At 32.5% G+C, this 18,164-nt stretch overlaps 1 protein-coding gene across 1 annotated transcript; it reads right to left on the minus strand.

The window, feature by feature from the left end:
* Positions 1–12,600: 12,600 nt before the first annotated feature.
* Positions 12,601–16,018, minus strand: LOC143045016 (uncharacterized). Its single transcript, XM_076217289.1, has one exon. It carries the CDS (start codon positions 15,863–15,865, stop codon positions 13,079–13,081), a length of 2,787 nt encoding a protein of 928 aa, XP_076073404.1. The 5' UTR covers positions 15,866–16,018; the 3' UTR covers positions 12,601–13,078.
* Between the last annotated feature and the right edge of the window lie 2,146 nt (positions 16,019–18,164).

Consider the following 18,164-nt stretch of genomic DNA (forward strand, 5'->3'; position numbering starts at 1 on the left):
AAGCATTTATTTTTTCTTATATAAAACTTGGTAGAATTATGACAGACTTACAATAAAGGGTAATTGTCTCAATTCACATTGAAACGAGGCATGCTTCATTGTAGTAGTAAGTATAATTTTGAAAAGGTGCATAGCTTTTATATATATATATGGCAATTATCAAATGAGTGATACTCGGTGGTTTATATTTTTTCTCGTTAGATGTCATTAGTTTGAATTCAAACAATATCACATGAATCTGACAGAATATTGATTCCTGATTATGCAGAGTATGCTTAATGTAATTTATAAATGGTTTTGTGACGTTTTATTACTGCATTGTGTAAATACTACCATATCATATCTTCTGCTCTGGAATTATACGCATAAACTATGATATGTTTTTGGTGGAAGAAGACGTTCAAGTCTTCTGAAGTCCTATACTGGCGGCTGTAAAATCATTGAACCGTTACCAAGAGTCTTGCCGTATCCTTTCCTGTGCTTACAATTTCATAAGAACTTCCGTGCCATATCTTGACACCAATGACGATGTTTACACATGATTAAGCATCAATTTATTAGTACGGCTTGAAAAAACAATCACTATCATTAGTGTTATAAGTTCTAATGTTTAATGAATCAATATCTACCAATTTATTTATGTAGATTATAAGATTTCATCTCATCTTACATGATCGTTATTTGTTTACTTGTACCGGATATTTTTAAAGTAGATTTGTTAGTACGTATGCGTGAATTTATTATCAGGTCGGTTCGCCCTAACTACATATTCGCCCTGGATCTGTTTGACCTGAGTTCGTTCATCCATAGAGTACATTCGTCCATAAAAAGTTTGGTTCCTTCTCCTTACTATTATCAAGGATGTATTACACGTCTTTACTTATCTTTAAAAATAATGATATCAATATGGGTATTTAAGAACTTTTACAGATATTTTATGTTATATAAATTCTCGAAATTCATAAAAAAACAAATGGAAATAATTAAAAGTTGATTGCTTGTTTTGGACCATTAATACAGTGGAGATCACTTCTAACCTCTCATTAGAATTGTCAGAATATTCTGTCATAGAACTGTTCTAACCTGTCAGGATCAGTTCTAGGGTAGAACTGTCTAAATCAGTTTTAGGTAGAACTGTCCAAATCACTTCTAACCGTAGAACTGTCAGCAGAACTGACTAAATCAGTCAGGACTGTAGAACAGTTCTAAATGACGTCACTGCAGTAAGGGCACTTTAGAATTTAGAAGAAATAAATCACTTCCAATTACTTTGCTATATATTAAATAGCAGATTTTCTATATTTTTTACTGATCAAACGACTTTTATTACGTTACATGTACAAATATCGAAGTGAATAGAAGGTTATCCAACTCATCGGAGAAATATTTTTATAAGATTGCATACGGAAACATCATTGTTTACGTTTCTTCGTTCCCCGTTTTTAACAGTCTCTTCCTAAATAAAACTCTGCATTTAATTCATGGGATTTTAATCGTAATTTACCTTGTTTGCTTTGGATTTACATTCATTTAAGATTCTGTTTTGACAAATGTTCAAACGAAAATTGTACAGTGGATGAATTATGGGATATTAAACAGATATATCATGTGAAGGAGGGGTATTTGCGAAAAATACCAGTCGAGAGAATGTTAAATTTCACGAGCTGTAAGGCGAGGGAAATTCCTTCTCAAGACTGGTATTTTTCGCAAATACCCCTCAAGAACATGATATATCTGTTTAATTACACCGAATGTTAATGTTCTAAAACGCATTGATGATCGTGACGTTACAAGCGTCCAGTCGGATAGAGTATTTTTTGGCAAATACCACGGTAGAGAGGGTAAAAAAGGCAAATCCTTTTTGGCAAATACCCCGGCGGAGTTAAAAAATGAACGATATTCGTTTGATAACAGTGAATTGGTGAAAAATACACTGGCTATCAACCAATCAAAACCCAGGATTCTTACATAAGGTGTAATTATAATGAAAAAAGTGTTGTACAACGTAAAAAAACTATATATACATTTGCACCATCTCGTCAATTTAGCCAGACTTATCCATAACGATTATAGATGATATCTGGGAGTCTGCAACTCAGAAAAATATACTGGATCTGAACATGAATGAAACATTTGCCCCTGGACGTTCGGCTACACACAAAATCATGCATGTTTCTTTGCCTTCTTCAAATTGTATTAACAGTATACTATTCCAAGAAGAGAACTCCCCATACATGTACTTTTTATTTTATTTTTAAAATAAAGTATATGAATCAGTCATGTGAGTGTTGGATGATGCCATTAAATAGTTTTGTTTTAAAAAAAAACCATCACAAACTACTGACTTGAACATGTTAAAAAGTCACTTTAGCATGTTTAATGACGGTTCATTATTATGGATACAGCATGTTTAATGACGGTTCATTATTATGGATACAGAGAGGAAATAACAGCGCGCTAAATTCTTAGATATCATAATGGTATAAATACACCTTGTCGCTATTTGTCTGCCATTACTGGATATCACACAGGTTCTCGTAAAATTTTGACGTCATAAAACAAAATATCTAACGCCACAATGGAAAAGTCATTGTTGTATGTCAAAAGTTCAAGAGGCCGGGTCAGCCAGGATTAGCGATAAGGTGTATTGTGTTTCAAAGTTGGTGTCATTTTTATCATACGATCCGTCCTCACATAGAAATAATATTGGTTTACCATGTTTACAATGAGGCCATATACATGTATATTTACATGATAAAGTGTAAATAAGTTCAGTTTTGGTTGATGCGGTGAAATAATTTTGTTAAAACAAATCTCACTCAGTCTGATATATCGAAACCACTGAAATTTGTTTACAATTCAATATTTTGAATAAAAAAAGGACTTGAATGACTTGCTGATATTCTAAATTGATGTGGAAATTGTTTTGTAGCCAATGTGTTCCAATATTCATTGATATTGCTGTCATTTGAATAATACAATCCATCATAATATGTATTACTATAAGTGATTTAGTATGCGGCTATATATATATTAAGATTTACATAACAAAGTGTAATTATGGTCAGTTTTGGTTGATGCTGTCACATATGGTCAGTTTTGGTTGATGCTGTCAAATATGGTGAGTTTTGGTTGATGCGGACAAATAATTTTGTTATATTCATGAGTCAGTCTGAGATATCAAAAATACTGAAATTAGTTTACGATTCAAAATTTTGATGAAAAAGAGGACATGCTGGCACTATAAACTGATGTGAGCATAATTTTATTTTCCAATATTGCTTTCATTTATATTAAACAATCCATCCTGATATAAAAATATAGGCGATTTACTTTGCGGCTATTAAGATTGACATCATGTACATAATAAAGTGCAAATATGGTCAGTTTTGGTTGATGCGGACAAATTGTTTTGTTATACCAGTCAGTCTGAGGTATGAAAACTACTGATATTTGTTTATGATGCAATATTTTGAATAAAAAGAGGACATGCTGGCATTCTAAATTGATGCAAATAAAATTAGGTAGCATTGTGTTCCAATATTTCTATCATTTGTATTTTCATGATTTTACAATCCATCCTTACATAAAAATATTACAGATTTACTATGCGACTATAAGAGTTACATAAAAAAGAGCAAATATGGTCAGTTTTTGTTGATGCGGTCAAATATGGTCAGTTTTGGTTGATGCGGTCAAATATGGTCAGTTTTGGTTGATGCTGTCAAATATGGTCAGTTTTGATTGATGCAGACAAATAATTTTGTTACATAATTACATGTTACTGTCAGTCTGAGGTATGAAAACTACTGATATTTGTTTCTGATGCGATATTTTGAATAAAAATAGGAAATGCTGGCACTCTCAATTGATGCGAGAAAAAAAATTGTGGTCATTGATTTCCAATATTGTAGTTATTTATATACTACAGTCCCTCTTGATCTAAAATTATAACTGAATTACTGTGCAGCTATTTAGATTTACATAAAAAGAAAAGCAAATATGGTAAGTTTTGGGTGATGCGGTCAAAAGATTTTATTATACGACTCAGTCTGAAGTATGAAAACTACTGATATTTGTTTATGATTCAATATTTTGAATAAAAGAGGACATGCTCATTGGCAGATCAAAGGGGGGGGGGGGGGGGTTCAGGAGTTGGAACTCCCTTTTTTTTTACGATCAATGCATTTGAATGGGAACATATAGTTGGACCCCCCTCTTTAAAATGGCTGGATCTGCCCCTGCATGCTGGCACTACAAATTGATGCGAACAAAATTGTTTTCCAATATTGCTGTAACTTGTATAGTACAGTCCCTCTTGACCTAAAATTAAAACTGAGGTACCGTGTGCAGCTATATAGATTTGCAGAAAGAAAGAGCAAATAATGTCAGTTTAGATTGATGTGGTCAAAAGTTTTTTGTTAAACAGGTCCGTCCGAGGTATGAAAACTACTCGTAAACAGATATTACGTTTGGTTAATGAGGTCAGATAATTTTGTTATGTGATAACGAGCCATCCTGACTCCCAGAATAACAAATGTAAAACAATTCAAATAATAACCCCCCCCCCCTCCTCCCCCCATAATACTAATTAACGGCCTAATTTATGTACAAAAAATGAAAGAAAAACGGGAAATATTATATTTTACACATCAACCAAAGAAAATCACTGAATTACGGGCTCCTGACTTGGAACAGGCACATACATGCAGAATATGGCGGGGTTAAACATGTTCTTTAATTTGCCGATTATAAATCCGAAATAAAACCGGCAAAATAGCAAAACTCTATATAATATCAATCGCTATTTTGCCGAAGCCTTTATATTAAGACAAATATTTCTTAAAACTTATAAATCAATATCAATTTTAGCCGTAGAATTTATAAATTAATTCTGGCCGTAGAATTTATAAATCAATTCTAGCCGTAGAATTTGAAATCAATTCTAACCGTAGAACTGTTCTAGAAGTAGAACTGACCAAAGATTTGGTCAGTTCTAGCTAGAACTGTCTAAAACTGTTCTAGGGTAGAACTGTCAGGATCAGTTCTAGCTAGAACTGTCCAAATCAGTTCTAGGTAGAACTGACCAAATCAGTTCTAGCTAGAACAGTTCTAACCTAGAACTGACTAAAAGGTGTCAGGCTGACAGTACTGGCATGAAAATACGGAATTTTTGTGTTATTAAAATTTGCTGTTACAAAATATTAGAAATTATTATAAATTAAGGAATGTATGTCCCTCATGCAAAGCTCTGATTCCTTTCACGAATTTGGCTATACTTTTTGGACCTTTTGGATTATAGCTCTTCATCTTTTATATAAGCTTTGGATTTCAAATATTTTGGTCACGAGTATCACTGAAGAGACATGTATTGTCGAAATGCGCATCTGGTGCAAGAAAATTGGTACCGTTAATTTTATTCTACATACTGTTCTAGAACAGTTCTCTTGACAGATTCTGACAGAATTTATGAGAGGTTAGAACTGATCTCCACTGTAGGTCATAATAATAATTTCGCTGATTTTTGATATATTAATAATTGGAATAAACGGAGTAAAACAACTGGATTATTCGGGTTAATCTTAACTACGTTGGTTAAATATCTGGGCATGTGCACAAATTGGAAATTTCATCTTGTGTTAGAGTAAAGTATCACGTGGAAGGACTACGACTAGTACTTGTACAAATCAATGAAGATTGAAAAAAACACGGAGTTAGTTGTTCCATCTGTGTCATGTGTGTATAGATCTTAACGCAATCAACTCATATTCTGACCACGAAAGTTAGAATATTTTTATATGTTATTACTATGATAAAGTCTAGAGTTTAAAAGTGCACACGTGATTCTGCTGGTGTTTTAGACATTAAACGAAGCAGCATCAGTTGACAGAAATATCAATGAAAAAACTTATGTCAGTTGATGGATTCCTTTTGGAAAGTATGTAGTTTTCATATCGGTCATTGTCGGAATGCCCCATTGATTGGCTTTATTGGCAATTTGCCTTACGTTTCAAAGTTGTAGAAGTGATCAAAAACTGGATTTGACATCTATTAGTCCAGCTTTTTACTTTTTTTTTGTCATTAAGGAGCACTCATTATCGAGGCCCGAGTACAGAACCAGTAATTTGTTGCTGTCAATATTTTTATGTTCAGGCGTTTGCCGTTCGACTGTTTCATGTAACACCTCAGAAAAAAGCTGTATGACACTTGACGGAAAAGGGCATTCCTACCCTCGTAATTTTGGAAAAAAAAACAATTATGATTTGCACTTACGCAAAATGAACAAGTTTGAAGTGCCTACAAGTACTCAACAAAAGTATGGCCTTGGCCTGACACATATCTGCATTGGATAAATTTAGACTACAATCTTGGTGGCCAAATTTTGTTTTTAAAAGTGAACTATTTTCCTTTGACAGAAATCTTTCAAATGAAACCAAAACAATTAGTTATAATTGCTTGCATTGCATCAAGTTGGCCATGTTGAGACTAATAAAATTGAGAATGGAAATGGGGAATGTGCCAAAGAGACAACAACCCGACCATAGAAAAAACAACAGCAGAAAGTCACCAACAGGTCTTCAATGTAGCGAGAAATTCACGCACCCGGAGGCGTCCTTCGGCTGGCCCCTCAACAAATATATACTAGTTCAGTGATAATGAACGCTATACTTATTTCCAAATTGTACACAAGAAACTAAAATTAAAATAATACAAGACTAACAAAGGCCAGAGGCTCCTGACTTGGGACAGGCGCAAAAAATGCGGCGGAGTTAAACATGTTTGTGAGATCTCAACCCTCCCCCTATACCTCTAGCCAATGTAGAAAAGTAAACGCATTACAATACGCACATTAAAATTCAGTTCAAGAGAAGTCCGAGTCTGATGTCAGAAGATGTAACGAAAGAAAATAAACAAAATGACAATAATACATACATAACAACAGACTACTAGCAGTTAACTGTTATGCCAGCTCCAGACTTCAATTAAACTGACTGTATGGAATTTAGTTATAGAAAATTAAATTGAATCAACAGTATTTTGAATTTCTATGTTTTGTATAGTGATTTTGGTTGAGTTATGAGTATTATTAAAGATGATTATCTTTTGTGGGAAATTTGTTTGTTGATTATATAGGGAATCACTGAAGCATGATTGGAGGGATTCCCCTTTTAGGTCAGTCAGCGGGGCCCCTTATGAAAAGATCTGGATCCGCAACTGCAATGCAATAATGGGACAGAGCATGCTGTGATGATAGGGTCTGCTTTTACTAGTATTGTAATTCAAGTTACCTTTTATTCATTTTCTTCCACCTCAGAGCAATCAGCTCTTTGATTAAATCTTACAAATCGATGGTATATGTTTATGAAAATGAAACAAAAATTACATAACTATGACATAAAGCGTGAAACACGATTGGACTGTGTAAATGAGATAACTGTCTTCCACAAAAATGATCATGTACAAGTAATTGAAGACCTTCACGGATGAACGGTTTTATACAGAAACCCACGCTATTCTTGGAATGTCACATAGTTTACTATATACAGTGGAGATCCCTTTTAACCTCTCATTAGAACTGTCAGAATAATATTTCATAGAACTGTTCTAAATTGTCCTTGAACAGTTCTACCTGGAAATTTTTTACCCTAGAACTGTTCCAAGTAGATCTGTCAGAATCAGATCAAGTTGAACTGACCAAATCAGTTCTAGGTAGAACTGTCAGGATCAGATATAGGGTACATTGTAGAACTGTCTAAAACTGTTCTAGGTAGAAATGTTCAAATCAGTTCTAGTCGTTAACCGTACAAATGTCAGCAGAACTGACTAAATCAGTGCTAAGTCGTCAGTTCAAACCGTAGAACTGTCTGTAGAACTTTCAGGATTGAAGAACAGTTCTAAATGACGTCACTGTATATATATACATTATATATTATATTATCCTGACTTATTTATATTACAGACAAAGAACTATTCTATGGATAGAACTGACTAAATCAATTCTAGACGTAGAACTGACCAAATCAGTTCTAATAGTTACTTAGATCTGTTCTAGTCTAGATTCGGTCAGTTCTAGGTAGAACTGTCTAAAACTGTTCTAGGCTACGTAAAACTGTCAGGATCACATCTAGGTAGAAATGTCTAAATATGTATTTTATAGTAACCATGTTTACACATGAATGGAACCCTTACGTTCTAGATTATGTGACTGTTTAAGAATAATAAAAGTATATACTTACTGTTGTGCTTCGTTTTGAATGAACGCAATGTCAGTTGAATAATTCTGTTTCACAACATGTACCATATGATACTTATTTTATGATAGTTTACTTTATTGTGCGAATTTACAACTTGACCTTGCATAGAAACTAAGGTTTCTAATAAAGTGGATTCGAAAGCTGATTTCTCGTCATTAATTAAACTTTACATCTTTAATTATACATCACAAAACAATACTTATCCGGAAGATTTATCTTAATTTGCGAACTCAATTATGCCGCTTAATCAATATTTAACAAAGACATTTTCTATATGGAAGGAAATCAATTGTCCGCCTCCATTTACTACATTTATGAAAAGAGTAAATTAAATAGCCATATAATTTCGTCTTTTGAATAACAATTAATGTACACTAGTTTAATTTAACGGTCTCGCAAGTAGATTAAAATAGTTGATCAATGTTCAGATAGACGTATGTTTATGGTTGTATAAATTACTTAGTTTTTTGTTGGTTTTTTGTTGTTGTTTTATGTATATTAGATATCATTTAGTAACTTTGAACATCCTTATGGAACTACCATTTAACTTCAAGGTTTCACAAGAATTCAAAATCATCTAAATATATCATGTACTAATGAATTTAAAATCTCGACCATTTAAACTATAATAGTAGTGAAAAATAGAATAAATTCAAGGAACTAGATAAAAAGACCTGACACGATATATGTTAATTTAATATATATCTATAATAGTATTATATATACTAGTTCTTTTTAGTGATGTGATGTACATACAAGGTAGAATACCAAAGCAACTGGTGTTTGTGTAACTAGAGACATACAGTGTAAATGTATATTCAATTAGCTTCTTACTTGAAGATTTTCTTATAAGGTTGAGGACTAACTTTGAATTCGTTTGTACAATCTTTTGTATTACGCGTACATCTATCCTAAACACCAACGATCATGGACATCATTCGGGTTTTCAAAAACTTAGTCTGTTGGTTAAAATTATATTAATAAAAAAAAGAAGTTCGTTTATCTAGATTTATTTGGTAATTGTTTATATGCAATTTCATTAAAAGTTTAATTTTAACTGTTGCCTAAAGTAACACCTTCATTTGGATTTATGCAAATTTTTTATAATTATGTACTAGATATAGGAAGATGTATTATGAGTGTCAATGAGACAACTCTCCATCCAAATAACAATTAAAAGTAAACCATTATAGACCAGTAAATTTCAAATATTTGGCATGCATGATAATTAATACTATCTTGAAACTGTCCGTATATAGAAAACATGACAAATGTTTAATATATAGATATTATATAAAATGTGTTCAATGTTTTTTTTAAAATAATTTTACTATCTATGTTAGATAAATAGGTGTTTAACGTTCAGTAACAAATATTACATGTATATCTAGGTGGTAATGATATAACATAACTTTATTGAAAAATAGAAAAGCTGATTCATCTAACTTGAAGTTCTATGTTTTTTTAACAACTTTCACATGACATGTGGTAATACCGTACACGAACTTACATATATTATTATAACATGTCAACAATTCCGTTTCCTCATTTATAATAACTCATGATCACTTACAAATTGTTTCCCTATATTGTAATCAGATATGCCAATATATGTTGTATTTTTGAGTGTATTTATGATGTTGTATTGGTGTATTAAACCAGAAGAAGTGCTTCTGCGAGAACAAGGTCTATACGTTTACCACAAGTTGTGGGGAAACCGGTTTGATTTCTGTAATGGTACGGCGCATTGCTCAGTGTCGGTGTTAGAGAAATAGCTGTCTGATGTAGAGGTAGTTGTTGCCTGATGTAGAGACTAACTGGAAACGAAGGAAACCCATGTTCAAGTCTTTAAGAAAGCAAAACAAAATACAATAAAAATTATAATTTTCTAAGTTAACACAAATTTGAATAATAAAGAAAAACATATTTGTTTTTATTATTTTCTAAATTGAAAAATAATAAATATCTAAGCTAACATTTCTTTATTGAGATTTGACAATTTGATTTAAGTAACTGTTTAATGATTCTTTACCTAGTAATTTTAATCTAAACTTATCTATTTTATTATAATCGTAGGTCACTATGACAATATCTATGATATTGACTTAAAATTAACGATTGTATGTTGTATACTTATGAATTGACTAGCCATTGTTCATCGTTCTTAAGTAGCTACAATTTTATAAGAGTACACATTAGCTTGTTGTCCGAAAGGTTTGTTAAATATTTTGTCACAATTTCTCTTATATCTAATTGCTTGATACTTCTGCACAACAACTATACATAACCATGGTTTTACTGTTTTTACCTGCAAGCAAAATAGCCTGCACCAGTATATTTGTCCCTAGAGTTATTAAGAAAAAACACGGCACTTAAACATGTGTACATGTTCTACCATGATACTGTGACCAAATAATTAAATGAACTTCAGGGCTACTTAGGAAACATATATAGCCCTGCAACATCATGTATGTGCTTGTCTCTAGTCAAGAGATTGTAATGCAATGGTTTTCGATTGTTGCTGTATGTTATAATTGTTTTTCGTTTCTTGTTTTGCACATGTATCCGGCCTTTATTTTTTCTCGTTTGAGTTATTATAAATTTGTCATTTCGTGGCCTTTTATATATATTGCTGAGCGTTATGGGGTTTGTTCATTGTTGAAGGCAGTATTATGACCTTTTTCATTGCATACATCCAAGTCTTTGATGAAGAGTTTTCTTATTTGCAATTGTATCGCATCTTATGATTTCATATGGTGTTTTAAAGACGAGCACGCTAGTGGAGTCTTCTCTCGTGTAAACAACATCAGCTGGTCCAGTATGAAGATAGACGGAGGAGTAAAGAATTCAGGGTGTGCTGGCCTACACAACTTACACTTTAACACCTTATTTCACGTTATTTGTGAACATTAAATGTAAATAGAACCCCCCCCCACACACATATCTGGGATAAATGAAAAGCCTACCGCGTTCTGGCTTTTAGTATAACAAAAAAAAAAATTAAACAACCTTCTTGTCTAAACTGGTTTGCCTTTTGAACAAGTTCTAAAAACTGACACTCACAAAGATAAAAAAAACTGACTTGTAAACAAACACTGCATGACAAGTGGAGCGTCATATACCTTGCCCTGCACTGTAACTTGTAAGACTTTAAACAGTATCACAAAGCTACAAACTAACTTACAGTAGTATGTTGGTCGGTCGGAACAGTATATTTTTCGACATTATGGATTATGAATCTCTTGTTCACATTAAATAGACAATAACTGTTTAGTGTCTTTAAATATCAGCTGACCGTATTTGTACGAGGCTAGGAAACAAGGTGTATGCGAGCTTTTAGCGAGCTACTACACCTGTTTCGAGCCGAGTACAAATACAGCTGATATTTAAAGACACTAAACAGTTATTGTCTTTATCCTGCAATTAATTCTGTATATTATTTGTGTATATTGTGAAAGACACAAAAACACATCTTTTGCATTTATTTTCGCTTTGAAATCCCTTGAGGTCCGTGTAGTAATATGATATGTAGTAATTATACACATTCAGCAGAAGACGGGTTCGCAAAAAAAGAATCTCGAATGGTCAACAATAATACATCGCTCAAGGTGAATAATTATCTATTTTAACATAACAGCTAATTTCAACAGTAAAAACAAATAACAAAACATTGTCCAATTTGAGACAGGAGTGTACGAGTTGTCCTACGCTTCAGATTCCACATTCACTAAAAATGCATGCTGAAACTGACAAGATGACACGTCTATTGACCACAACATTGCTCGGTCTAGGAGTGAGATTATACGTATATATGTCCTTAATACTAGTAACAAAATATGGACCCAACGTGAATCAAAGTGATAAAACTACGACAGTTAATATGTACTTTTAGTACAAAAGTATATGTGAGCGAAAGGGTTAATATACCAAACGCACCAAAGTTAGGGTATAATTTTTTTGATCCGTCCGTCTGTTGGTTAATCCGGTTCTTATTAACACAACTCATCTGAAACCACGCAACAGAACTAAATGAAACATTGTAGATAAATATGCCTTGTTTCTACTAGGTAACTGCCGACCCATGTGACGTTAACGGTGTTTTTCGTTCATTTTCAAATACAATACTAGTATACATTTAGGACGACGAAGTGCATGTTGTTTTTCCAACAGTACATTTGTATCAACGGAACGACATGTATTTCAAAAATCATTTCATTGCGCTCAGTCTCGAGCAGTTATACAATCTGTGATTGATATAGATTTTCAGAAAATATATTTCAATAACACAATGCATAATTATGTAAAACATTGATATACAATTTAAAGACATTCAAGCACACATGTACAAGTATCATAAAGTTTTAACACTTTAATTCACGAACTTAGTATTTACCATGATTACATGTATGTACAATGCCACATAATTGTCTTTTCGGTTTTGTTTTATAAAGATTGCATATAAATTATATCAGCACAAATAATCTAATTAAAGTCTGTCTTCACTGATGAATATGCACATATAATTAGCAGACACATGTACAAATAAAATCATCATTTGTCTCCATTTACGAATACTGCTACAAACAGTGACTCCAATTCAAACTTAAAATCTTAAATTTTTCTTGAACTTTTATACTGAAAGGGAATTTACAAAACTTTACTTCGAAATTACTACCATAAGGATAGAGGTTAATACAGGAACAGGTTTGAAAAGGAGGGTTGTAATTCATAATGAAAAAAAAAAGAAAAAGGATAAGGAAAATATATTGTTAAAATATTACACTTTAAATATATAAAAATAAACTTTTCTTCTATACAATTTTTTAGACATTTGAAACTCGAACCAGATTGTCGTAAATTAAAAGATCTACATTTACATCATTTGATAGCGTTTGAGCAATTTTCACAGAAGCAACAAAACGCGTCGGAGTAATGGAGCCTTCATTTAACAGATTTTTAGTTTCAGAATCACTGTTTTCCGTAGCATGTGTGTTCTTATTAATATCATTGATTTGATTGTAGTTCTCTTGTACCTCCATATCTGCGATGTCCCAGTTTTGAACATAATTTTCAATTTCTTTACGCAAATTACTTTTAAAACTAAGGTTTTCGGTATCCAATCCTAACGCATCTTTTGATTTGAATAAAACATTTCGGAACACCCATGGTAAAAATCCGCCGGCAAGGGTCGCTAACATTTGATTGGTTCCCGATATCTGATATTCATCTCCGAAAGCTAAAACAATCAGCACAACAAACATTAAGAAAACGCATATACACAAAAAACGCCATGTAGCTTGAACTACATTGAAAATTAAGGGACCGGGAACCCCCACCGTGTTCATATAACAAGAAGCATTAAAAAACTTTTCCGGAAGATACGGTTTATCATTCACGTCTAAAAATAGAATTAATCGACGTATTTGCCATTTCGGTATTCCGTCCTTCACAATAAGTTTTACATTTTCAGTATCCTTTTCGATTTCCTCTGAATCGTCCATTTGCACTTGAAATGCTGTGTTCTTTTGATCATCTGAACTTGCTATTTTTTCAACTTTTTCGCGCATCTTATTAACGATTAATCGGTTGATTAATTTGTTGAATTCGAGATATTTATCTGATATTCCCTTAAAACAATCCCTTGCATACAATACTAACATGAATATCAAAGAGATGTATTTCAACATAGCGGATGCGTTCATTATTATCCCTATAATAGTATAAATGAATATTTCTGTTAAAAACAGGACCATCTCCATGGTAAGTAAAATAAATGATAACACGGTTAAGAAACAAGCAATGAGAACAAAAAGCTGTAGAAATCGGTTTTTCATCGAAATTGTTTCTGGTCGTTCAACGGTTTCCTTGCTTGATACGATATCTAGATGAAACGTGTCATGACATTCTTTTAAAATGTTTTTACATTGAAGGCAAAATGATCTACTAATACATTGCTTTCCATATGGCATCAAATAAGCAACAAAATGAACAAATAAACGTAAAACTAAATTCACTGTAGGTAAACAGTAAAACGCTAAAACTCCAAAAACTACCGGTAAAACAAAAACGACATAAAATCCAAATATTATAAATCCAAAGATTCCACACTTTTCAAAAGGAACTAATAGAACTAATGCGGACCATTCGAGTGCTTTTAAACATGACATTTCACGCATATCTCTCAAACATTTTCTCATTACTAACTGCAGTTTCAGTTTGACTTTATGACTTACTATTCCGAAAACCATAGCATCAAGTACAATGATAAAATAACACAATAGAAACAACACGTGAATTGGTGTAAGCGAGTTAGTCAAGTTCCACTGCAACGAAAGCGTCATGTTTCGTTTTACGGCTGCTTTTTCCATCTCTAATGTGTGTGGTTTTTCATACCAGTAGAAGAAAACAATCCTAATAATCCACGGAAATGAAATTCCTATAAGTATCAAAATTCGCATGAATTGTTTAAGGCACCGAAACCAAGAATGTCTGGAATTGACTGTATTTAACTCAGCCATGCTTTCTTTGCTGCCTCTTTTATTATTTTTATCTGTTTCGTTTTCATTGGTCAGATGCCCAAAAATACTTGCTCTGCAGCATCGGCCAAATTTTGATATTTTTCGTATATGACATTTTACAAACATTGTATAGAATGTCTTCATAATTCCGACCGGGACGTAATTAGCAGATATAAGTCTTCGATATTGTACATCAATGTTCATTTTCCATAACGATAACGTTTGTATTTCGTTATGTGGAATATTTTGAACATTTTGATAAAGAGAGGGCATAATTTTTAATTTTCCAATCGACACAACACTTTGTACAGTATCTTTAGGTGGAGCAATGTCCGTCTTCATTATTGTGATTTTTAGTGGTTTCAACAACTTGTGTTCATACATGCTTCTACCGTATTTCTTTCTGTAGAATGAATCTGGAATCAGATATGGACTAAACATAATGGCGAAAACATTTATAATGATTACACAAATGAAAACAACATTAATCCAGAAATCGTAAATCAAATTCTCACATACTATATTACCATTTGGGTCTTTATGACAGCAGCGATAGAAAAACTTTGCATTGTAGTTATCATTTGCGATATGCATATTGCAGATGTACTCGTGTTCACTTAAGCTTCCTCCGTCCTTTCCAGGTTTAAAGTCTGACAATAAAAGATCTCTTAGTTTGTTTTCTGCGATCGTTGAATTAAAATGCAACAAACAGTTTTCTGGCTTTTGTACCAACGACACTTCCATATATCCGGTTTCTAATGACAAGGTTGTTAATGAAAGTTGCTCGAATTCTGGTCTTAGAAACAATAAGCTACGTCCATGCCGACCAGCTATTCTCACCCAGTCTATAGGCCTGTACAAATCTCCACGATATGAATCCGAAAAAGTATTTATTTGATTAGTAAATATCAGACGAATAAATGTAACTTTCTTTCCGTCCTCAAGCAGTAGTTTCATTTTGTCTCTTACTCCATTATCAACTGTTTCTATTGAACAATTATATTCTGAGATATGTCCAAGATGTTGAGCTGCATATATAATTCTATTAGAGCCCATTAAAAAAAGATATCCACATATTATCAAATTAAACATTTTGACACAACACAAATTTCCACCATTCGGTAGAATTACTGCACAACCATGCACATACACTTGTTATTTCCCGAGTGACTTCCTTTAATATTTATATTTGTATAATATGGTAATTTTGTATCCATTCATTACATTTAAATTTAGAATACTCTATTGAAAATCAACCACTGGTAATTAACCATTTTATCGAAATGAAATTGACAAAAAGTAAGCGTAAGGAAGTTTTCTTTGTTTATTCATGCGTGTTAGCGATTAATTCAAATAGGACTGGTGTAAATTGCAACTGGATTTGGATATTTAAAAAGTGAAAATTTATAACGCATTTAAAGTTATTATTCGTTTCACTTATTTTCAGTTTGTCACTCGTAAACTATGGATTAAACTGCATACATGTATGTACAATACAAACTACATGTATTGCTGTCACTAATTTTTATTGAAAAAAAAGACTCCGGTCATTATTTTACGTTCCCTTAAATATAGACATATATAAAGATGATTTCCACCCTAAAAATACATTCATATTTCAGATATTTTTATAGCAAATCAAATATTTGTTTGTCTCCTTGACTTATTTCTTAAGCGCAACTGTTGTTATTTCGTATTAAGAACTTTTATACACCAGTTAAAATTTAACCTATTAATCCTAACACTATGTTGGTATATGAGGACGAGTAATATAATACATAATAAATTATCGTCATGTTTGATATTGATATGATTAAACATTAATTTTCTTCAATATCATGAAAAGCTATGCACAAAGGCATATAAAAAGGAAAAAATGTGATATGATTGCCAATGAGACAACTCTCCACAAAAAACAGAAACTAACTACTATAGGTCATCGTACAGCCTCCAACAATGTGTAAAGCCGATACCGCATAGTCAGCTATAAAAAAAAAACCGAAATGACAAATGTAAAGCAATTCAAACGAGAAAACTAATGGCCTAATTTATGTGAACAAACAATGAACGAAAAACAAATACAATATATGCAACACATCAACAAACGACAACTACTGCATTACAGGCTCTAGACTTGGGACAGGCACATACATACAGAATATGGCGGGATTAAACATATTAGCGGGATCCAAACCCTCTCCTAACCTGGGACAGCAGTGTTACAGTACACCATAAGAACGAACTATAAAAATCAGTCGAAAAATGCTCAACTTATCAGATGGATACAAATAGAAATACATCTAACAAAAACACAGAGTAGCAGGGTACTGGTGTAGCCCAACAACAAAAAGACACTAAGTACAGATCTACAATGTAAGAGTACTCGCAGTTACTGACAGCTAGTTCAAAGCCACTAACAACTAATAAAAGATGCATCTAAGACTAGTTTATCATTCGGTACACCACCAACATCATTGTATTAAGTTTAAAGACGTCATAAACAATATAACCATGTGCAAATTAATGCCAAAAAACAGGTATCGACAAATTGTAGATCGATGAATGTGTACGTATATAACAATTATATTTAGTTTACTGATAACAAAATCAATATTATTACCAATAAAAACAATAGTCAATGATTGAATTACAATGTTGAATTGGTAACCGTTTAGAATAAGTTTATTTAAAAGATCGATAGGTTTACCAGGATCGATTCCTAATTTCCGGACACTGTCAACAACATCTCCGTAAAATAAGGATCTGCAAACCCGTTATTTTTCCTGATTTATATCCACTAGAAAAACCTTTCTGCACCCCAATGAAATCCAAAGATAGTTACGATGAGTATTTGACTACGAGAAGAGCAAACAGAAAGACAGGGATTTTAAAAAGAAGCCCTATTCATTTACATGTATTCAACTGTTTCTGCAGAACAATATATGACGCATGATATCCTATATTTTTAAGATGATAATATAATAGTATGAAATTCAAAACAGTGTAGCTGTGGCCATTGATTGACACATTAAAATCATTCATTGACTGGGACAATTTAGGTGAACGTTTGTATGTAACGGACAATGCTCACTATGTACTTTTTAAAGACACTTAAACTATGGGGTCACCAAAGGTTCTCAACACCTAAATAAAGTAATTCGAAAAATTAATCAGAAATAACACGATATTTTGATTTATATCAATTATATAAATCAAAACACAAAGGTTATTCCTGATTAATTTTTCGAATTATTTTATAATTAAAGGCGTTAAGAAACCTTTGGTGACCCCACAGTTTAAATGTCTATCGTAGGTACGTCATGAACAGTGGTTGTTACAGACAAACGTTCACGTAAATTGTCCCAGTCAATGGATGATTTTGATGGGTCAA

This window comes from Mytilus galloprovincialis, chromosome 9 (assembly GCF_965363235.1).
Source record: "Mytilus galloprovincialis chromosome 9, xbMytGall1.hap1.1, whole genome shotgun sequence".
Lineage (NCBI taxonomy): Eukaryota > Metazoa > Mollusca > Bivalvia > Mytilida > Mytilidae > Mytilus > Mytilus galloprovincialis.